The following is a 24,954-nucleotide window of genomic DNA, read 5'->3' on the forward strand; positions in this document are numbered from 1 at the left end:
ATCTCTTATTGTAAGATCTTTGCCTCCTTGGGAGATTCTTCGCTCCCTCCTAAGGAAGAATTCCCCTGCACTTGTAACTAGACCCTGAAATAAAGCTCAACCCTTGTTCGACTCTGGAACGTCCTTTCTCTCATACGAGCATCCGGCTTGGCCAGCCGAAGACCTCCGATAGAGGTGAGGTAAGAAGACTCGGGTAGCCCACAGGCCTCTCGGCCTGGCACCCCTCAACCTTATTCTTTAAGTCCCATCAGTTGCCTTCTGTCTTCACTTGCCTTGTTAACAAGTCTGGATCCCAAGGTAAGCCATTTTAACTGTGCTGTAAGCTAGAACTCTGTATTTCCTAGTTTTCTGCCATATGAACTTCACCTATCTCCAAATCTTGGTAAATTCTACTATTCATTTTCTCTGCTTTTGTTTCTAGGATGTGGAGCTTTGGCAAAGAAAGCCATAAAACTGAGCCAACAGGTTCCAATAGAAATCCATGTTATTTATACCCTTAGTCTTCCTTGGAAATCCTTTTACTGGTTTTCTTTTAGTCATCTCATTTACTACCACTAGCTTCAACATTACAAACATGCTAGTACAGGCCTTCATTATTTCTTACCTGGAATATTTTATAAGTTATCTAACTGATCTCCATTTTCTTCCCTACTTATATTACCCTAAGCATTGCTTAATCTTCAAGTATAGCAACAATCATGCCACACCTGTTTAAAATCCTTCCATGGATCTGCCTTGCCCAATAAAAAAAGTATGAGCTCCTTAGCCAATCATTCTAAGCCATGTATAACTTGACTCCAATCCACATTCCCAGTCTTAATTTGCTTTTCTCCCCTTACCACACCTCACACTCCAGCCAATCCTGATTACCCAATGTTTCCTAAACATCTCTGCCTGGAATGGCCTTCCCCAACATCTTCCATCATTCTACCTCTTCCACAAAGCCTTTCTTGATTCTGCCCTCCCTCAAATCATGTATTATTCATCTCTCCTTTAAATGCTTACAGCATTTTATATCTCTACTAAGGTACTTATTATATTAACCTGATATCATAATTACATACTTTTATATTCTATAGTAGAGTACAAGTTCCTTGAGCACAAAAACTATATGTTATTCCCCAAAATATTTGGCATAGTGCCTTATAGAAGGTGCTCAGTACTTATCAATTTGAAACTGAATCTACTCCTTTATTTTTAAAAAATTTTTAATGATTTTAAAAATGTAGCTATTTCTAATGCTCAAATGAGATAGTATTTAAAAAAAAAAAAGATTAGCATGGCTCCTGGCACATAGTAAGCACTATATAAATGTTAGCTATTATCATTATATCTTATTTACTTTCCTTCCCCTAATGCAGCATTTTCCCCCCTTAAGAAAAAAAGATGGCACTGTTATACTTCATACATTCTAACAGTAATGTTCATTGTGACACTTGAACATATAGACAGTCTAATGGTATATTGGATGATTACCTTTTTTCATTATTCTACTGAAAATACTGCTATTTTTATGTACTACTGTTTATGATTAGTCCAGAGATTCTGAATATTCCTTATGGCAGCTGGGTTTTGCGCTAGCTTCTTGTTTTACTAATAGAATTGACTACATGTCACCATTAACTCCAAATATACTCCAGAACTAGATATCCTTTCCTTGAGGCCCAAAGTGGATTAGAACTCTCCACAAAAATAAGGAACTAAAGGACAGGATTAACCTAAGGCTTTCTTTAGCCATATAGCAACAACTGCTAGATGTTTTTTACCTACTTATAACTGAATTTCTTTGTTACTGTGAAAGTTATTTTGAAGTTGCATACTAACTAGTCAAAAGCTTTCAGTTGCCTCTAAGCCTTACCTTGAAGTCTTTGCCTTATCTTCACCTTCAAAAATCTTTGTTATTGGTATGATAAATAACTAATCAATTTATCCATTCCAGAGATTCCTCTAAAAATCTTCAGGGAATACACAGAGTATACTATTTGAATTACTATGCTTGGTTAAAAAGCAGCAATATTTAAGGGAGAGACAGACAGACAGACAGACAGAGAGACAGAGAGAGCAAGAGTACAACACAATGGATTTTTAAAGATGTTTGTATTAAAATATTAATGTTCATATATGAGTTTACATGCCAAAAGGGGGAAATTCTTATTCTATTTTTATAGCAAAATTCTATTAGTTAATAACAAAAATACTATCCATACAATTTCATAAACGTACATTTCAATGGAAAGGAATATTAAATGCAAGGATCACTTACTGATGCCACTGCTTTCTTTGTCGCCTGCATTTTTTGCAAGACTCATAGCATATTCACATACTTCAGCAGCTTCTCGTTGTGCAAGTTGCCGAAGACATGCAACTGCTGCCCTTCGGAGCAGTAAGTGGGAACTACATAAATGAACCTGTAAACACAGTGGTATCAGAAGAATTAAAGAGGAACTGATTTATTCAAATAAATTTGTTAACAACTAGTAAAGGCTTTTTTACAAACAAGAAAATACAAAGTTCTAGTCACAGGTCATAGAACATTTTGATAGCCTAATTTGTTTATTGAGCACATAGTAAAATCTTAGTCAATTAACCAGAAATCTCAGTTCTTTTTAAAAAAAATATTGACTTATCTTTCAGACACAATCTCACAAGTTTAGTTATGTGCCTTCCCAAATCACGAAAGAAACAAATGAAGCTGGGGGCAAGGATTACTAGAGGCAGATACAGTAAATGCAGTAAAATATAATAATTGACAACAAGATAAGAGTAAAAAAAAAAAAAAGAAGAAGCCTATAAAAGGCAAAACTCAAAATCAAAACAACCTGGGACAATTTAGTAGAAGTTTCACAGATCTATAGACCTCAACAACTAAAGCATTACTGGATGAGTAAACTATATAGTAGAATCACAGAATGTTAAGAACTCTGAGCACTCTGTAAGATGATCTAGTTCAATTTCTTCTTGTTATAAAAGACTTGTCCAATATTGCAAAACTAGTAAATGGAAAAGTCAGAACTTGAGCCCAAATTTTCTAACTCAAACTACAGTGCCCTTTTTCACTATATCATGATAGTTCTTAGTGTTAAATTATGTCACTTATTCCATGTTTAAGAAGGCAGATAAATGTGTGGTCATCTTTATATGTTAAAAAAATTAATTTGAGTTATTTGGAAAACTTCATTTCCCAACATTATGAGATAAAAGATAGTAATATACTTTATTTTGTATTTATTTAGCATTTATTATTAAAGTGATAGGGTTTTAGAAATCATGGTATATAGATAAAGCAAAAAGACAAGCAGAAAAAAGAGAGACAGAAACAGAGAGAAAGAATATGATCAAGGATATCAATCAACAAATATTTATACACTTACTATGTGCCAGGCACTATACTAAGCACTAGGAATCTAAAGAAGTGGTAAAAAGTATCCTTGTCCTCAATAACCTTACATTCTAAGGGGAGAGAAATATAGGTATACAACAGATATATACAGAGTAAATGAAAGGTGGAGGGGAAGGCACTCACAACTATGAGGAATGGAAAAGGACTGATGGATGAGATGGTACTTAAGTCTTAAATGAAGTATACGGGAATCCCAGAGTCAAAGGATGGGAGGCAGAACATTTCAGGCAGGGGAAATAGCTAGTGTAAAGACTTGAAGACAGGAAATAGATTGCCATGGGTAAAGAACAGCAAGCAAATCACTATTACTAGACTGTGGAGTTGCATGGACAGTCAGACTCATGCTTGAAGAATGTTGCTTTGACAATACGGTGGAGGATGGACTCGAGTAGGGGTAAGACTAGGTGCAGGAGTCCAATTAGGAAGCTGCTGCTGTTTGTCCTTCATTTTTGAAGAGGACTGCTAACATCACAGGGTGATGTCATGACTTATGTGTGAAAAGGGCAGAGTTGCATAAAGTTGAGTATGAGGCAGAGGTGCATAAAGTTGTCAGACTCACTCTCTCTCCACAGAGTTAAGTCCAGTGAAGTCTAGTGGCATGACAAAAAAATTAGGATGACTGGCAGTGGCCTGAGATGTAGTAGATGACCTTGGCATCTCTGATATCTATTATAATAGTGCAGACTAGAGGCGATGACAGGCTGAAGTAGGGTGGTGGCTCTGTGAGTGCTGAAGAAAGGACAGGTGAGAGAAATAAGATTTGACAAATAATTGGAGTTGTCAAGGAGAGAAGTTGGGGTAGGCATGAGAGAGAAGTGGGAGATGAGATCAGAAAGTGAAGATGACAGCAGTTTTGAACGTTGGACTAGATGGATAGTGATGTCCTTGACAGCAACAGAGAAGTGTGGGTGAGTGGTGGATTTGAGGGTAAAGATGAGTTAAGAAAACATAAGGCATATGTTAAGTTTCAGATGCCTACATGACATCTAGTTCCAAATGCCCAATAGGCATTTGATGACGCAGGACTAGAGCTCAGGAGAGACTAGGGATAGATTAAGAAGTCTGAAAATCGTCTATAAAGAGGCAGTAAATGAACCCAGAGAATCTGATAAGATCACCAAGTGAGATAAAAAAAGGAAAAAAAAGAGTGAGGGAAGGAATGGGAGTATAAAGGAAGATTAAGCCAGGTACTGTAGTTATTAAGAAAGGAGAAAGAATAACCTGAGGATTAGTAGGTAATTTGGATTGAAGAAGCCAAAAGGAGGACAGTTTCCTGACTGATGGTGGCAGATGGAAAGTCTAAAAGAGCAATGATTAGCAAGGTATATTCAGATTCCCTCACCACAACCAGTGAGTTGAATGATATGAGTGAAAATGCTATCCATGCATCAAATATGATTTGTGAAGGACAGAGCACTGAAGGACATTCACAGTTAGTGAGCATGGAATGGATAAAGAACCAAGAAAGAAGCCTGAGTAGGAACAGTGAGATAGATATGAGAAGAATAAGAAGGGAGGAAGGAAGAAAGGGAGAAGTGGAGAGGGAGAAGGAAAGGGAGGGGGGGAAAAGCAAGGATGGGAGGAAGGGAATGGGGGGATAGGACAGAGAGAGATGACAAAAAGTCAAATGCTATACTGAGATTATGAAGAATGAGAAGAGAGAAAGACTATTAACTTTGGCAATTAAAAAATTAAAATTATTGATAAATTTGGAAAGAATAGTTTCAGTTGGGTGATGAAGATAAGAACTCAAATTGCAGAGGGTTTAAGAAGAGAGTAAGAGGGGAAGAAATAGAAGCATCAATTGTAGATGAATTTTTCAAGGAATTTAGCTGAGAAGGGAAGGAAAGACATAGGATGTTAACTAGCAGGCTGCCTTTACCATCATGCTCCAGTAGCCTTCTCTCTCTGCAGAATCATTGTTCCTCCGGCCTCTTATTATTAGCCATTTCCTCCTAGAACCTCCATTTTTAAAAAGACTTCCCAGACCAGGGAGGGCCATTACTTCATTATTCTTTGGGCCTAGTTCCTGACTGTCCAGGATTGTTTTCTCTACCACACCCTAAACGTGGGACTCTCTCTTCTCTCACTCTCTCCCATTTTTCAGTTTCCTTTTATGTGATGTCTTCTGCCATTAAAATATAAGCTCCACAAGGGCAATGGCTGTCTTTCATTTTGCTTCTATTTGTATCCCTAGTGCTTAGCACAGTACCTGGCACATAGTAAATGCTTAAATAAGTGCTGTTGACTTGACTACGAGGAATGGTAGGATATAGTGAGAGTTATAAGAATGGGGGAGATTTGGGCATGTTTGTTGGCAACAGGGAAAAAACAATAGCTGGGAGAGACTAAAGATCAGAAAAAGAAAAAGAAACTTTCCAGGTAACTCTCCACATTCCATCAGCAGCTCTGCTTGGTTTTCACTTCACAAAACATTAATCCCCAACCCCCAGTTTCCCTTGATTCCCTCCCCAACCCACTGCCACTCTCTTGCTTTTCAGCTTCCTTTTCTGTGTCTTCCTCCATTAAATTATAAGCACCTTGAAGGCAAGGACTGTATTCCTTTTTCTTATTTTCATCCCTAGCACTTAGCACAGTACCTGGCATGTAGTAGGCACTTAAAAAATATTTACTGAATGACGGTGAGGGCTCCTGTTGGAGGGAATGGAATCAAGGATACATATAATAGGTTAGCCTTGGCAGACAGAAGGACATCATCAGAGATTGAATGTAAGAAAAGTATGAAGGGGATGATATCTGAAGGATGTGAGTTAAGGATGAAGTCCTCAGGAAATGGTTTGGAACAAGTGCTGTGGTGAGTAGGACAGGGTATCAATTAGGGAGGAGAAACAGCTGTAGCGATGGCCTAGCTAAGATTATCTGTAATAAATTTGTAGTGGACCCATCACCATAGTTTTGTGGCCTTCGAATTCCATTCAGGGATTCAAGGCTAGAAGACAGTTGAACTGGTTCCCCAAGGGGTCAAGGCTGGGATGGAAGAAGCAAGGGTGAAAGTGAAGGATCCTATTGAAAGGTAAAGGGGGTAGAAGTCACAGTGCCACAAAGCATAAGTCTAGAATGAATGAGGTATAAGCAAAGATAAAAGAATATGATCAGATTAAGGAATTTCAGAGTTCTTGAACACAGTGAATAAACATTTATTACATGCCTATTATATGCCAGTCATAGGCACTATCTCTTGCTGAGTACTAGGGATAGAAATATGGAAAAGTAAGGTAGTCACTGTCCTCAAAGAGCTTACAATCTAATGGGGGAAGATAATCCACAAGAAAAAAATGTAAATGGAGGGAGGTTACTGGTACTAGGTGGAAAAGTCAAGGACTACCAAAATGAGTGCAGCCAAGAGGAAAATGAGATATCTAAGGAGATGTCTCTATCACCCTTCCCTAAATGGAGGTTGAAAAGTTCATGGCTCCACTCTCCAGAGGGGCAGAGAGCACTGACGAGTAGTTAAGTACCAAGGTTGATTGCATCTTGCAAGATGATGAGATTTCCAAAAGATAATTTTATTGGGGGGGGGCGCAGTGAAGAAGTCAAGGAAACCCAAAATGAGTAGAACATCTAAAGATTATGGCAAGATTGAGGGTATGACCATGCCTATGTATAGCTAACTGAGGTGGAATGGAAGAAGAGTTTATGGGAGTTGAATAGACTGAGGAACAAGAAAGTAGTTAGGGTATTTGGAAAATCTAAAAGAGCAATGATGAGCAAGGTATATTCACATTCCCTCACCACAACCAGTGAATTGAATGATATGAATGAACATGCCACCCATGCTGGAAAGGGAGTCCAGGGATATAGTACTGTCAGAAGCAAGAGAGTAAGTGGTATAAGATCAAAGGAAGTTTATTAATTACCATGAAGACATACAGAAGACATAATGGAAGAGGCAGAAAATGTGGAGTAAGAAAGCAGTTGTGAGAATGATGGAGCAGACAGCTGGAGTTTGCTTCAGTATCACAGAAAAGGGGAAAGTAAGAGACAGCAGGAATATGCTAATAATTGTGATATGAGTCTATGCAGACTAAGCATCTGCTGCTAAAGCAGCAGGTTAGAAGGTTCAAGAGCATCATCAGGAAGCTGTTTTATTCATTTTCCTCCATCTTCTCCTCATCCTGCTTCTAGAATATGAAGGATGTTTGGAACTCTCTAAATATTCAGCAAACACAAAACTTAAACATATAATAATATATTAAATGCTAAGACCTATTTAGCATACTTTTAATAAAAAAAACATTTCATTTGAATTCCACCTCTGCAATAAAAGAGAAGCATAAATTACTTTGGGGGTAGGGAAAGAAGGGAATGGTGTATGTGTGTATGTGTGTGTGTGTGTGTTTGTGTGTGTGTGTGTGCTTGTATGTTTATGTCTCCCTAGATTTAATTCAATCAAGAGTAAGTATTACACTATTTTCTCCTCCGATTTTTAAATTTCATTTTTCTTCTAAAATGAAACTAGATGTAGATTACACTACTACTCGTTATTCAATAGGTCACATCTATAGATGCACAATATGTTCAGACTATCAAGAAGGCCTAGGCTTAGTTCAGCATCTAACTTTAACGAGGCTTTTTCATTATTAAAATACAGTTAGTAAAACCAGTAAGAATGAACTTTAACTCCTAATAAGAAGTAATTTCCCACAAGACAGCACATAGGTGTAAATCGTAATGGTACCTAAACTGGGAAATATCTCTGAAAACAAAATCTTTAATTAAGAAATATTTAAGGCTGGCAGGCCAACAGCATCATGCTGAAAAATACTGTTATTATTCTAAAAAATATAGTTTTCTGAATGTACACTAAAATATTTTGCATATTGCCTTAATAATTTGAAGATTTATTTTCTGTAAACTTAGTAAAATAGTTGTTACCACCAATACTATGAGTTTAGAACCAACTTTAAAATGTCTTTGGGAGTGATTACAATACTAGAACATGAGCCAAGACTAGCAAAAACTAGAACTTGTATGTGTATTAGTTATAAGAATAGTGTCTGGTAACTTTAAAGATTTCAGATGTGCAAAGTGGGAATTGTTTATCTAAAAAATTTTTTCCTCTAATTTTTTTTTTTACTCAAAAGACTTTAGCAAACTTAATTTCACACTGAATGCAAAAAAAAATTATTAGAGAATTATCTACTCCATATGAAAGTAGATAAAGATCTTTCTTTTAAAATTGTCAAGTATATCTGGGGATTTAAATAAAAGAAAATTTCTTTACTCACATGTATACAATAATTTTGATAAGCTCAAAACAACTTTATTGGAATTCTTATATTATGGGACAGAAATTAAAGAATCTCATTTTCTAAAACTATGGTAGCCTTTCTTTTAAAAAATATTATAGTACAAAATATTCAGTAGCATTTCAGAGATCAAACATGATGATTAAGTGATCATAAAAATAAGAGCTGTGTTAAAGAAATGTTAAGCTTATGAACAAATTAATGTTCAAAAGTATCAGTTTAATATAAGCAAAAACAAAAAAGAAAATACTAGAGTGTCAGAAAAATCACTAGGTTATGCTAATTAACTATTTCATTAGTCTGGACCACCTATCAATTATTGCCTGAGAGAGACTGATTAAAGACAAAGGACCAAACACAAAGAAGTCCTGTCTGACACAGCTGTCTATTCATTCTAATCAAAGTTACTTGGCAGACAAGTCATATAATGCATCACTCTAATAAAAAGTTCATAACCATTTAAAAAAGAGAGGGTGAGAACAGGTTTCTTCAACAAATCATACCTGTATGCTATCTGAATGTGAGTTTAGAAAATGAAATTTTACAACTAGTGGGAAAAGATCCAGATAGCCAGGAGGAAATGGAGAGGAGAGAGCATGAAAAGAAAAACTATTTGAATACAAGAATGTCTATAGGAATGATTTCATTAATTCACTCAGGAAATGGGGTTTAAACTCATTAATTGTAAATTATCATTGCGTAAGTATCTGTAGTTAACCATATAATCTACTCTCAATGTATTCAAAAATTTTTCCATTTAAAAAGTCAGAATAAAATATACTAAATATGTAAATACACCAAAATATATAATAATATATAAATATGTGTGTTTATAAACATTGACTAGTAAATGACCATGAGAAAATCAAAAAATGATAAAAATTAGTATTACCAAGCCTAATGCCAGATTTTTTCATTATCTACAATGATATGAACACACGTCTAATTGGATAATTGGCAAAAGACAACTAGAACTACAACAGGCAGGAGTAACAATTTTGGATCTTTCCCCCTTGTGGCTCTTTTCAGCTTTGTCAGTAACAACTGTGGAAAGAAGACACTAGTAAACAGGTTAAAAGTACAAAGATAAACTTTCAAATAATTTAAAGATTATTTTGTAACAGGTATATAATAAATGTTCAACATCTTAATGGAACTTAAGAAGACCCAGCAAGCCCAATTATTAACAAGGTAACCCAGAAAAAAAAAAGGCAATTTATAATCTTTTAGTGATCTTTGACTCTTTATACCCTCTTTGTCATTTTCCTTTATTTATCCATTTAGCTACCAACTCCTATGGACTCTATCTCCAAAAAAAAAAATCTCTTCTACAAATATGACCACTGCTCTAGTTCAGGCTCTCATCACCATTCACCTGTCCTAAACCATTTTAAGATTCTAAAAGGGCTCCCTGCCTCCAGTTTCTCCCTTCTTCAATCTATTCATCACATAGTTGGCCAAAATAATCTTCATAAACCAGGTTCAATGGTAAACTAATTTGAAACTATGTTAAAATATGTAAAATCCAAATCATATAGAAAATATTAACTGAAATTTTGCTTTGAGAAATAGAATTGAAAGTCTTTATAAAAATTTTTGTTATTCTGGTATAATAAATCTCATGTTCATTGTTTAATACCCTATATGACAGAATGCTGGAAACTCAAACATATAGCATGCTCTATTTATAATGAAAAGATCTAAAACAACATAGTAGACGTCAGCTTGCCAAAGAACCAGAAATAGAAAGCTGTAAAATTCTAAGCCTGACCCTCAGTCTTTATCAAGAAAGAATGCTACAACTAATAATCCCACAAAGTTTTAGGAAGTAGCAGAGTCTGGAAAGGGAAAGGCTTGGTCAGGAGAGGTTTGAGCTATTAAACGAAACATTTCTTAAAAGGCAAAGCGAGTTTAGAAAGTGAGGGAAGAACCAGAGTGAGTGAGCTCATGGATGATATGCTCTGGCTGAGAGCTAGAATTTAGAATTCATGAGAATCAGCCATTTTTTTTCCCTTAGTAAATGAATTTTTGAACTTCCAAAACAAGTAAATCAAAAGTGTTTTATACTTACACAAAGGCTAGGAACCAGACTAGACAAATTGACATGTCGTGGTGCAAACATATGTAGCTGTTGAAGGCAAGAGATGGCAGCTGCCTGAACAAGAGAATCTGAATGGTCTTGTGTGATTGCACAACCAACCAAACAGGAAGAGCGGATGGTTGAAATTGTTGCTCCATTCCCTAATCCCAAGTATAAAAGAAAATTTTTAAAAATATAATTATTAAACTCATCGCAAAAATTATTAAAGATAATTATATTTTATCATGAAGGGACTGACAAACCACTTTACTGGGGATGGAATATTTTTTTTAAGTAGAAAATAGTTCTGATAAAGTTCTAATTTGTTGGTTTAGATGCCTAAGAAATCTATTTTTAGATCTAACTTCTGGAAAAAATTGCACTGTTTTCTAACCCCTTCAACATCCTATCTGAAAGAATATGAAGAGCACCAAAAACTGTTCAATGGCATAGCCTGTAAAATTAATGAATGCTACTGTTGTTTCACCTTGACCCTAAATTTCAGTTTCCCCACAAATGTTAAAGAGAATGTGTATCAAGACATTGACTAAAAGAAATCATATCATATATCACAAAAAAGTTAAAATATTCTAAACTAAATTCTAAACAGTGAATTCATTTAAAACATCTGCCTAATATAAAAAAAAGTTTTATGCTGTTCTGATGTAGGTATGATTGTTGAATGGGGGATAAAAGAGAGGTTAAGGGAGAAGGAGAAGGAGATGGAGAGTGAGAGAGATAAGAAATGAGAAATGGAGAAGGAGGTAAAGGAAGAGGTGGGAGAAGAGGAGGAGCAGGAGAAGGAAGAGGAAGAAAAACAGAAAGAAAGGGAGGAAAAACTTTCATTATCAAAAACATATTAATCCTGCATATTTGATAAATACTAATTAATTTATTCTGGCATTATACTTGTGAGGGAGGATCTAAAAATTAGTATATTGGTTTAAATATTTCCCCAAATCCTACCAATCTGTATTATATAAGCTTTAAGGAAATAGTTAATTATATTTTTAATATATAATTCTATCTTTTCTTTCAAAGAGTTCTCATTTTATTAATAATAACTAAGATATATTAATATCTTAAGGTTTACAAAGTACTTAATACATTTCATTTGTAAATTTCATTTACATTTACAACAATCCTATGAGAAATACTCTTGTTAGCCCTATTTTACAGATGAAGAAACTGAGGCTGAAATCAGTTAAGCAATTTGCCCTGTGTCACAGAACTATAGTTATATAAGGACCATTATCCTTGTTTTTCAGATGAAAAAACAGGTTGCAGTAAATGACTGGCCCAAGATTACTCTTTTCCCAATGGTCAGAATTCTTTCCACGAAACTTCTTTCTTTCCCTCTTTAACAAAGAATTGTCACCTTAAGATTTAACTGAGATTCATTTTATATTTAGAGTCAATTTACATTCAAAATAAGATGCTGAACAGACATTGTATATTTCCAATATTCCATGAAACAGAGTTACAAAATTTTAAATTAATATGATCTTAGAACAAGAATTGTGAAAGAGTTAGGGCTAACAGTTTTTTTCTTTAATATCAAAATTTGAAATCCACTTACCCTGTAGTTCAGGTCCAACAGTGGTTATTATAGCACCTAAACATCGACCCAAACATTGATGAACTTCTGTATGTGAAGGTGGAACTGTCAATAGCAATGTGAGAACTAGGGACAAAGTTGGTTCAACATAGCCACGATACATTGGTCCACTAGAATCCACTATCAAAGCAAGTGAATGAAGAGACCAAGTCTGAAATCAAAGGAAAACATATTTAACTTTATTGGGGGGAGCATATAAGAAAAAATCCCCAAGTCAGATGGATTCAAAAGTGAATTATACCACACATTTAAAGAACAATTAATTCCAACACTACATAAACTATTTGGGAAAATGGACAAAGGAATTCTATCAAATTATTTGAAATATGATGCTGATACCTACACCAAGCAGAGCAAAAACAGAGAAAGAAAATCTATAGACTAATTTACCTAATGAATACTGATGCAAAATTTTTAAATAAAATACTACCAAGGAGATCATAGCAATAAATCACAAGGATCATACATTGTGAGCAGGTGGGATTTGTACCAGGAATAAGGGCTGGTTTAATATTAAGAAAGCTATCAGCATCATTGACTATATCGATAAAAAAAAAAACCCACAGATATCATATGGTTATCACAATAGATGTAGAAAAAGCTTTTGACAAAATATAGCACCCATTCCTATTAAAAAACACTAGAGATCATAGGAATAAATGGAGCTTTCCTTAAAATGATATGTGTTATCTGTCTAAAACCATCAGCAAGCATTATCTGTCATGGATAAGCTAGAAGCCTTCCCAACAAGATCAGGGGTAAAGCCAGGAAGCCCATTATCACCACTAGAAATGTTAGCTATAGCAGTAAGAGGAGAAAAAGAAACTGAAGGAATTACAATAGAGAATGAGGAAATAAAATTATCACTCTGAGCAGATGAAAGATGGTATACTTAGAGAATCCTGGAACATCAATAAAAAAAACTACTAGGAAATATTTACAACTTTAGCAAAGTTGCAGGTTATAAAATAAACCCACATAAATTCAGAATTTCTATATATTACCAACAAAGCCCAGTAGCAAGAGCTAGAAAGAGAAATTCCATTTAAAATACCTATAGACAATATTAAAAAACTTGGGAGTCTATCTAACAAGACAAACCCAGGAACTATAGGAGCACAAGTACAAAACCCTTTTCACACAAAGTCAGATCTAAACAATTGGAATAATAACAACTGCTTATGGGTAGGCCAAAGAAATACAAGAAAAATGATAATTCTACCTAAATTAATTTACTAATTCAGTGCATTACAATCAAACTAACAAAAAACTACTTTGTAGAGCTAGAAAAAAAAATAACAAAATTCATCTGGAAGAACAAAAGGTCAAGAATATCAAGGGAATTAATGGCGAAAAAAATGCCAAGGAAAGCGGCTAGTCATACAAGATCGCAAACTATATTATAAAGCTGCAATCAAAAACTATCTGGTATTGGCTAAGAAATAGAGTGGTAGATCAGTGGAATATAGTTATAGGAGTAGTAGTATGTGACCATAGTAGTAAATGACCATAGTAATCTAGTGTTTGATAAACCCAAAGACCCCAGCTTCTGGGATAAGAACTCATTATTTAACAAAAACTGCTTCAAAAAACAGGAAAACAGTATGGCAGAAACCAGGCATAGACCAACATCTTACTCTGTACACTAAGATAAAGTCAAAATGGGTATGTGTAGACATAAAGGGCAATACTATAAGCAAATCAGAAAAGCAAAGAATAGTTTATCTATCAGATCTATAGAGAAGGGAAGAATTTTTGACCAAAAGAATAGAGAGAATTACAGGGAATAAAATGAATAATTTTGATTATATTAAATTTTAAAATGCTTGCACAAACAAAACCCATGCAACCAAGATTAGAAGGAAAATAGAAAGCTGGGAAAGAATTTTTACAGCAAGTGTCTGTGATAAAGGCCTCATTTCTTAAATATATAGAGAAATGAATCAAATTTCTAAGACTATAAGCCATTACTGTTTTTTATAGACTTAAGCCCTTCACAGCAATGCAAGGACCTAAAACATTTCCAAAGGACTCATGGTGCAAAGTGCCATCCACATCGAGAGAAAGAACTATGGAGTCAGGATGCAGAATGAAGCAGACTATTTTCTCCTTTGTTATGTTTTGTTTTTCTCATAGTTTCTCCCATTCATTTTAATTCTTCCATGCAACATAACTAATGTGGAAATGTGTTTAATAGGAATGTATGTGTAGAACCCATGTAAGACTGAAGGGAAGGAGGGGGAGAAAATTTGGAACTTATGGAAAGGATTGCTGAAAACTGAAAAAAAAACTAACAAATTTGAGGGGAAAACAGAATACAAGCCGTTCCCCAACTGATAAGTGGTCAAAGGATATGAACAGGCAGTTTTCATTTGAAGAAATCAAAGCAATTTATAGTCATGAAAAAGTGCTCTAAATCACTACTGATTAGAGATAAGCAAATTAAAACAACTTTGAGGAACCACATCAAACCCAGACTGGCTGATATTACAGAAAAGGAAAATGACAAGTGTTGAAGGGGATATGGGAAAATTGGGACACTAATGCACTGCCACAGGGTGCGAGGACTGTTTCTGATAGACTTAGCGCTTCACAGCAATGCAAGGATCTAAAACATTCCCAAAGGATTTTTGATGCAAAATGTCATCCATATCTAGCTTCTTTTTTTAAAAATCATAATAAATTCATCATGTTATTTTCAAAGTTGTCCTGCTTGTTTATGTTTCCTTCTGAATCTCTGTTGTCTTTTGTGAATTTTAAAAATGCCTTAATGGCACTTTTTAAAGCAACACTATCTTTAGCTCTCCTTGCCCCTAACCCTCAAATGAAAAATAAACCACAATCTTTGTAACAAATAGGCATTTTCAAGCAAAGCAAATCCACACATTTTCCATGTCCAAAAGCTTATTTTATTCTGCCCCTTAAATCTTACACCCCTCTGTTAGCAAACTTCATTATTAGTCCTCTGAAACTATGGCATTGCTCAGTGTTCTTAAGTCTTCTTTACAATGTTGTCACTTTACAAACTGTTTTCCACTAAAAGAAATTTTTACTGTGAGATGCTCAAAACATGGCTTTCATGAGAGCCTTATTTTGAAAAACTAAATAGAACAAATGTTGATTATGTGGTAAAATGGTAACTACAAATATGTATCCAAAGTAAAATTTCAAAAATCTCAGAACTTCCAAGTTGGAGGGAACAGCAAAGACCATCCTGTCTCAGTACCTAAAAGACAATTCCTCTGTAACATACATAAGAAATTGTTATCCACCTACAAGACTGAATACACCATTTCCTGAAGCATTACCTTCACAATTACCTCTGTCATATATCCAAAGAGTTTTAATCTTAACAAAGTTTTTCCTTATATCAAGCCTAAATTTGCTATTTCTCAGCTTCCACATCTTATATATTCATCAGTCATAGTTACACCATTGTAGATATAGAAAAACTAAAAGATCTTCAACGAGAAAACATTAGATACCAAGAATTAATTAAGAACCTGGAATGTAGGCACAATTTCAAGTCCAACTCCAATGCCTTAATAATGAGGTAGAGATAATTCTACACAGAGTCATAGCATTTGGAGCTTTTGCCAAAAATTTATTGAGGAAGATGATTTAGAAGTTTTATGAAGAATTTGACAAAATGCTTCAAAACCAAGTTATCACATATTTAAATCACAAAAGAGAAAATTTATTACGATATAGAGCTGGGACAGTAAAAGGAAGCAATTGAGTGAGGAGCTTGCCCCATTCCACTCATCCAAGCACAACTAAAAAACATGTTAAACTAAATTCTGATGGGGACTCCAAGAAAAAGCCACAGTGAATCATTACTCTAACATAGATTAGCATTGGCAAACACAGAGGTTTGGGGATAGGGCCCAGTGTCAAACATCCCACATGTAGAGTATACCAACCACCAAGAAAGGATATGAACCAGGGCAAGAAAGAATTCACAGACCCATTCTAGAGTGACCCAACAACCATACTGCGACACCATGATGGGGACCAGTGTGAACTGGCAGTTTTGTTACTCACTACCTAGTTTCAGGCCACAGATCCAAGGTGGACCCTCCCTTCTTCCCTGTCCCTCTTTCCACAGCGATCTCAGGAACTAGAAAGTATACCAACAGAGGAGCAAAGTAAGAAGCAAGCAGGAGTGATATGATTCAGACCCCAGGAACAGATCAGGTTATCAGTTCCAGTCTCCAGCCCAGTCAGAAGCCTACAGAGGAATAAGCAGGGAGGAACTCCAGACAAAAGAAGTCAACAGTTCTCTAACTCTGAACCAACAGAGCTTGCCAACTGGCTGACAGCTGCTTAAGTCCAGCAGCAGTCTACTATTGACTGTCTAGACCCAAATTAAAGTCAGGAACTTGTAGAGCTCAGACCAGGGGGCAACAATCAGTCTTTGCCATGAGTAAGATCAATTTGGAAGCACTAAAAGCTTATAGGTCCTGAACCTGAGTTGTTCCTGAGATCCTAAAACACTGATAAATAAGCCAAGAAAACAACAAGATCAGACTAGACCTTCCATAGAAGAGTACTTAGTCCAAAGTCAGGAAGTAGTATGGAAGAATGAGCAAATAGAAAACAGTACTACCATAAAAAGCTATTATGATGACAAGGGTACTTAAGAAACAAACCCAGAAGAAAGGAATGACTCCACAAAATCTACAAGCAAAGCCTCAGTCAGTCCTGCTCAATCAGACAGTGAGCATTTATTGCATCCCTACTATGTTGTCTGACATTACACTAAGCACGAATTATACAAAAAAAAGTCCCTACCATCAAGGAGATGATGATTTAATTGGGAGGACAAGAAAATAAATAAGTACAAACAAGCTATATATAGAATAAAAAGGAAATAACAGAGAGGAAAAGCACTATAATTAAGAGGGATTGAGAAAGGTTTCCTGTAGATGGCAGAATTTTAGTTGGGACTTGAAGGAAGCCAAGAGGGAGAGATGAGGAGGGAGAGTATTCCAGGAATATTGGTGTGGAGAGGTCAGAGAAAATGCCCAGAGGTAAGAGATAAAGCTTCTTATTTGTGTAAAAGTAAGGAGGCCAATGTCACTGGATCAAAGATGTGGCAGAGAATAAGGTGTAAGAAAACTAGGGGAGAAAGGTGGGAATGACGTTGGTTATGAACACAGAATTTTATATTTGATCTGGGAGGTGACAGACAACCACTGAAATGTATTGAGCATAAGGATGATGTGGTTGGACCTACACTTTAAGAAAATCACTTTGTGGCTGAATGGAGGATGGATTGGAATGGAAAGAGCCTTGTGCTAGGGAGGCTAATCAGTAGACTTTTGCAATAGTTCAAAAGTGAGGTGATTTGGATCTGTACCAGTGCAGAGGTGGTAACAGAGGAAAGAAGGAGACATATTCAAGAAATTTTGTAAAGGTGAAATCAACAAGTCTTGGCAATAGATGGATAGGAAGGTGAAAGATAATGAAGAATCAAGGATGACTCCTAGTTTCTTGGGAAAATGGTGGTGGTGTTCTTGACAGGAGTTTGGAAGGGAGAGGTGTTAGAGGGGAAAATAATTAGTTCAGTTTAGTCATCTCATTCAGTTCAAGATGTGTGAAAGGTGGTTGGAAATGTGAGACTGGGGGTAAGCAGAGAGAGTAGGGCAGGATAGGTATATTGGAGAATCATTGATGTTGAGATGATAATTACTCCATGGGAGTTGATAAGTAAGTGAAATAGTACAGAGAGAGAAGAGGACCCAAGACAGAGCCTTGAAAGACATCTACAGTTAAAGGGCATGACTGAGGAACTAGCAAAGGAGAGTGAAAAAGAACAGTCTGCTAAATAGGAAGAGAAAAAAAGAAAGAAAGAAAAACACAATCTGGGCACAAATTCAACTAGAATTCTTGTGAGAGATCAAACAAGTGTTTAAAAAATAGAATTGAGGGGTTTTTTTGGTTGAAGGAATGAGAGTTCTAAAGAAAAAAATTGGAAAAAATAAGAACTATAGAAGAAAGAATTGGAAAGGTAATTAATAGGTTGGCACAAAAGGTACAAAACCTTGCCCAAGCAACAAACTCCTTAAAAATTCAAACTAACTAAACAGAAGCCAAGTACTCCATGAGACAGCAAAAAATATTAAAACAAAGTCATAAGACTGAAATTTTTTTAATGTAAGGTATCTATCTCATTGGAAAGAGATAGAAGACAGAATGAAGAAAAGAAATTAAGAATCATTGGACTGAGTGTCATGACCAAAAAAAAAAAAAAAGCCCCTAAACATCCTATTTCAAGAAATCTTAAAAGGAAAACTGCCAGATCTGTTAGAACCAGAGGGCAAAATGGAGATAACCTCACATAATCAGGGAAAAAAAGTAGACATCCATATAAACCAGATGAGGCTGGGAGGGGAGGGGGGCAGAAAAAAGAGACACAGTTGACCCTGAAAACTTAACTCTTATCTAAACTGATCAAAGGAGAGAAGAATAAACAAAAGTTCATTACAAAAATACATTTCATTCAACAGAGAAATTGCAAGGAATGAGAAGTTAGCGGAGGCAAGATAGATTAAGGGAGAGCTTGGTTCTAAACAAAACAAACTCTAAGAATGAATGAAATATTTATAACTCTCTTTGAAGTAGTAAAGGATGGGAATCTGAAGGGATGTTCATGATTGAGAAATGGCTAAACAAGTTATGGCATATAATTATGACGGAAAACCACTGTGCTTTAAAAAATGATGAAGGAGATGGTTTTAGAGTAATTGTGGAAGGTTTTCCATTTCCTATCTGGCTGCAGACTTTTAGATATCTTTTGATTTCTACATCATGCCCCTACTCCCAGGTATTCCTGCACCTGCTTTTCAGCTTCCTTTTATGTGTTGTGTCGCTCAACAGATTCTGAGATCTCTGAGATCAGATAATGACTTACTACCTGTTTGAGCATGTTAACTTATCCAAGCCTCAGAACCCATCATTTTTATTTATTTATTTTTGACTCAGTTTATAACAGATAAAGCAATTCAAACTTTTGGTCAGGTGATACTTCTTTTCAAAGCATTTACAATATGGACCACAAAAGAATTTTTTTTAAACATTAACCATCTGAGACACAAATAATATTTATGTTGCTAACTTAACAAGCCCTTGACCTAATTGTCTCCACAGTATTACTAAGAATTAAAGGACCCTAACTTGTTGTTGTTGATCTAAAGTCTTATGCCTAATAGCTTAATTTTAGACAACCTTGGATGTTCTCCTACCAATAATCTATAACTGAATAGATCTGGTATTAAGCTTACAAATCTTTTGATGATACGAAATTGCCACCAAGAATAGGGACATTGCAGGGATACAACATCTCCCCAACTTCATGTCAGTTTCAGGCAGGATTAGGTTATCCACTTGCATTCAGTCAGGCTTAAAGTCTGCCAGGTGTCAGTGGGGAAAGTGAGTCAGGAGAATCCCACCTCAGCCCATGCTGAACAGCCACTCTCCCACCCTTCCCTTGAGATCACCTTATGCAGTTCATACTAGCATCTCATCAGCTTACTGGCATCATGGATTGGAGGCTCAGATCACCTTTCTTGCTACCCATACCTGGAGTTGGACTCAGAAGAACAGTCACTTAATAGTCCCATAGCATCTAAAATATGGCAAGTTCCAATAACCAGGTTTCAAATATGATTATAGTTTCACTTTGGCTAAGGAACATGTTTTGAGGCAAGTCTTAAGTGGCTTACATGCCTTTCTATACAAGTTCTAGTTCCTGATTAAATGATGATCATAAAATCAAATTTACCATTAAAACTTTGACTTTTCCATCAATTGTCAAATTTTACCTGAGGTTACCTTCCTCTAGGAAATTTAGACTGAAATTCTTTTCTCCAAACTAAAGATGTCATAGATTTATCCTCAGTAATTAATTCAGTCTATTGTTTTAATACCAATTGCTTTTACCTCACTTTGTAACATGTTCAATTTTTCTCCCCATCACTCCCCTCCCCCCACTTCCTAATACCTTGCATTCTGATTACTCCTTCCCTCAATGTACCCTCCCCTCCATCACACCCCACCCCTCTCCTATCCTCATCTTCTCTCTTTTCTTGCAGGGCAAGATAAATTTCCATACCCCATTCCCTGTAGTTCTTATTTCCCGATTATATGCAATACAAATTATCAACATTCGTTTCTAATACTTTAAATTCCAACCTCTCTTCCTCCCCCCCTCCCTCCCCCCCCCACTCAGAAGGGAAGCAATTCAATACAGACTAAACATGTGTTCTTTTGCAAAAGACTTCCATAATAATTATGTTGTGTAATACTAATTATATTGCTCTCTGTCCTACCCTCTCCCCCCTTATTTTTCCTCCCTACAATTGACCTTGTCCCTTCTCAAAAGTGTTTATTTCTAGTGACTCCCTTCTCCCATTTGCCTTCCCCTCTAACATTCCCCTCACTCCACTTGTTGCCTCCTCACCTACTTTCCTGTGGTGTGATAAAAATTTTCATATCAAATTTAGTGAGCATGTTATATCCTCCTTCAGCCACATGTGGGGAGAGTAGCTTTATTTTTTCCCTCTCTCCCCTTCTCCCTTATCTCCTCCATTGAATAAAATTTTTCTTATCTCTTTTATGAGTTATAGCCTGCCCTGTTCCATTATTCCCTTTCTCTTCCCAGAATTTTCCTCCTTCACCCCAGACCCCATCATTTTTAAGTGATTTGGATGGAACACATGATCTTTCAGGTCTCCTCCAATTCTAAATCTGATGATGATGCCAGGGACACAAAATTCCATTGCTTTGTAGGTTGATTACAAAAAAAGTATTTGACTCAGTAAAGCAACACAGTTTTAAATTATCTCTAATCTGTCTTTCCATATTTTTGACTCATATAAGATACTTTGTTAAATACAGTACCTGAAATACTCTGATTTTAAAAATTAGACTTACAAAAAAAGGTGGCATATGCTCACTAAAGTTCCTTGCCACCATCATGGAGAATAGCATGTGCAAAATTTAAATTGAAAAGTGACTCTCTAGGGTTGTCTAATTGATTTTTTTTTACTACATTGAACTGACTGCAGTTAGCCCTTAAAAAATTAATCATAAAGCAAATCTCAAGCAAACAACAAATATATAACCAAGACTATGATATGTAGTCAATTGACTTAGTATATCCAAACATAGCTGTGGTGTAGAAGTGTTAGACTTGCAGTCAGAGGATCTGGCTCTGTTGCTCACTACTTGTGTGATCTTGGGCAACTCATCTCTTTGGGCCTCAGTTTCTTTATCTGTAAAATGTAATAGTTAGACTAGATGGCTCTTAAGTTTCCTTCCAACTCTAAATATATGCTCCTTTAATCTTCGATAAAAACTGAAGACCGACAAAGAATTGGGTCCAGAATTGAAAGATCAGAATAGATGAAATTTGGGAAACTGTAGCACTTTCTTTTTTTGCTTTTAATTTTGATATTTTGGGGGGTTTTTTGAATATTTTTATTTCCAAATATGCCTTGTGATAAAGATTTTAAAAAGAGAAAAAAGTAGTTAAAAAACAATTAACATCAATTATATCCATATATAAAATATTCCATTCCCATATTCCCTCTCCTCTGAAAAGTGGGGTGGGGGTACATGTTTTTTTTCAATTCTCTATCCAATGAAAACTTTATTCATTGTAATTACACAATATTTGGTTTTCTAGTTTTGTTCTATTTATATCTGTGTAAATTTATAAGTCTTCTTAAACTGCTTTGAATTTTACTTATTCATAAGCAGCTAAGTGGTACAGTTGATAGAATGCTGGACTTGGAGTCAGGAAGACTTGAGTTCAAATGTGTCCTCAAATATGGACTACTTGAGAGAGCCTGGACAAATCATTTCAATTCTATCTGTCTTAGTTCCTCATTTGAAAAATGGAGATAATAATAGCACTTAATTCTCAGGGTTGTCATGAAAAAGGAATGAAATGATATTTGTAAAGTACTCTGTAAACCTTAAAGTGCTTCATAAATAGTATTATAATATTTGCATGTAAAATATTATGAAAATATTTCTGATGTAAAAATTTTCTTAATACCTCCTGCCCTTGGGGCCTCCAGGATACCACTTCCTACACCATCCATTTAAGGAGGGCAATCAGGGCAGCCATCTAATTACTTCCCACCTGGCCTTCCTGATGGACTTCAGCAGAATCTCATTATCCTGAAAGGTTATGGAAATTATGAAGTGCACACCTTCTCAGGCAGTACTTCCTGCCTGTGGGACCCCTCCCTCCCTTTAACTGGAGAAAGTAGAGAATTATATGGGCACTCCCTCCACCACAGATAAATACAAGATCTGGCCTCAGACATTTGCTGGCTGTGTGACCCTGGATGAGTTACTTGGCCCTGACTGCCTCAATTTCCTCATCTATAGAATGAGCTCAGTGAGGAAATGAAAAACCACTCTAGTGTCTTTACCAGGAAAGTCCTAACTCATGAAGAGTTAGACATTACTGGAATGACTCAACAACAACGATCAGAGCAAAAGAGTTTTCCTAAAAGTCAATTATTACCCTTGGGGAGAAAAAAAATTAATACAATTTTTCACTTTGCTAAATCCACAGTAATCATAGCATATTGTTATAGTGGTCCAATATCATCTAGTGAGGACAATAGCTTTCAGCAGCAAAATTCATTAGGCTGAAAATGTGTATTCAGTCAACATGGGCAAAATCACTGAATAAAAGATTCAGAGTTAGAGACAGATTTAGAACTTAGGTTAATAGTCCTCTTCTAACCCTTTATTCCTATATAACTTTCTTGTTTCTCATTTCAATCTTTCATTTCACAGAGAAGGAAATTAAGGCTTGGATTCAAATACCAGTTCTGCCACTTACAATCTGTTTTATCTTCAGTAAGTCACTTCTCCTCTCTAGGTCTTAGTTTCTTCATCAGTAAAACAGAATGAAGAAATCAGAATGCATGACTTCTGAGCTCCCTATCAATTATCAACCCAATGATCCTTTGAATTTATATATAGGAATTGCTATGAAAGATTCCAGTAAAAGATGCATATAATTGAGGAAGGATGAAAGATCATCATGAAATGGGAGTGAGCATTGGTGCCATATACTAGGAAGAGTTTGTGTAGGGCCATAGCCACAGATTGCCCAGAATTAGAAGGAAAGAATTAACAGACTGCAAAAAGAGATAGAAAACTTTCCTAAAGAAAAAACTCTTTGAAAATTAGAACTGGCTAAATAGAAGCTAATGACTCCATGAGACATCAGAAGATGTGAAATATTTCACGGGTGAAAGAACTAACCTGGAAAACAAATAAAGATGAGATAACTTAGGAATCCCTAAACAACCAGAAAAGCATGAACAATTTTTTTTAAAGCCTAGGCATCATATTTCAAAATATCATAAAAGAAAACTACTCAAATATCTTAGAACTAGAGGGCAAAGTAAAAGTTTTAAAAATTCACCAATCACTTTCTAAAAGAAATTATAAAATGAAAATTCCTAGGAATATTATAACCAAAATTCAGAGTTTCCAGGTTAAGGAAGGAACTATAGGGGGAAGTGGGCAACACTGGAATCTTACATCTGAATTGGTTAAAGGAAGGAAGGCTATAACTACACAAACAGTTACACAAAAATATATCTTACCCAACAGGGAAATAGGTTGGAAAAGAGTTATGGGAAAGGGAAAACAAGAGGGAAGACATATTAAGGGAGGCAGTAGTCAGAAGTAAAAGAGACTCTTAAAAAGTAGGGCAAGGAAAAAGAGAAAGAAAAGTATAATGAAACAGAATGGAAGGAAAAACATGGTTAGCAATCATAACTGTGAATGTGAATAGAACTTATACAACAAAAAAGAATAATAAAATGGATTAGAAATCAGAATCCATCAATATGTTGGACACAAGAAACACATCTTAAATAGAAGGATAGAGAGAGAGTTAAAAAAAGGAGCTTAAGAAGAACTTATTGTGTTTCAGCTGAAGTTAAAAAGGTGGGGGGCGTACTGAGATAGCAGTCGTGATCACAGAAAAATCAAAAGCAAAAATAGACCTAATTAAAAGAGATAAACAAGGAAGCTACATTTTGCTAAAAAGGTACCATAATAATGAAGATCAATACTAAATATGTGTGTATGCAACAAATAGCATAGAATTTAAATTTTTAACGGAAAATTTAAATAAGTTACAAGAGAAAATACACAATAAAACTAAAATAGCCAGGTACCTCAGTTTACCCCTCTTACACCTAGATGAATGTAAACAAAAAGTAAGTTAAAGACCTAAATAAAATTTTTGAAACATTAGATATAATAGATCTCTGGAGAATATTGAATGGGAATAGAAAAGAGTATGCCTATCCTAAGTAGTGTGTAGCACCTTCAAAAAATTATCATATATTAAGGATTAAAAACCTTGCAAAAATACAGAAAAGGAAAAACATTAACTATATCATGTACTGACCATGGGTCTTTGAAGCAAAGATTGAAAACAAAATAACTTAATCCTAAAGAATGAGTGGGTCAAAGAACAAATTTTAGAAATAATCAATAATTCATTAAAGATACTAAAAACAATGAAACAACATAGCAG

At 35.4% G+C, this 24,954-nt stretch overlaps 1 protein-coding gene across 2 annotated transcripts in view; it reads right to left on the reverse strand.

Annotated features, from left to right (window-relative positions):
* HEATR5B (HEAT repeat containing 5B) overlaps positions 1-24,954 on the reverse strand; it is a 146,150-nt gene that overhangs the window by 62,728 nt on the left and 58,468 nt on the right. For both annotated transcript variants that reach the window (XM_072634159.1, XM_072634158.1), the window contains exons 21-23: positions 12,330-12,519; positions 10,742-10,911; positions 2,264-2,408 (exon numbers count right to left, since the gene is read on the reverse strand). In XM_072634159.1, the coding sequence (XP_072490260.1) occupies positions 2,264-2,408; positions 10,742-10,911; positions 12,330-12,519 (505 nt within the window). The remainder of the gene's footprint in view (positions 1-2,263; positions 2,409-10,741; positions 10,912-12,329; positions 12,520-24,954) is intronic.

The sequence above is a fragment of the Notamacropus eugenii genome, chromosome 1 (genome assembly GCF_028372415.1).
Source record: "Notamacropus eugenii isolate mMacEug1 chromosome 1, mMacEug1.pri_v2, whole genome shotgun sequence".
NCBI lineage: Eukaryota > Metazoa > Chordata > Mammalia > Diprotodontia > Macropodidae > Notamacropus > Notamacropus eugenii.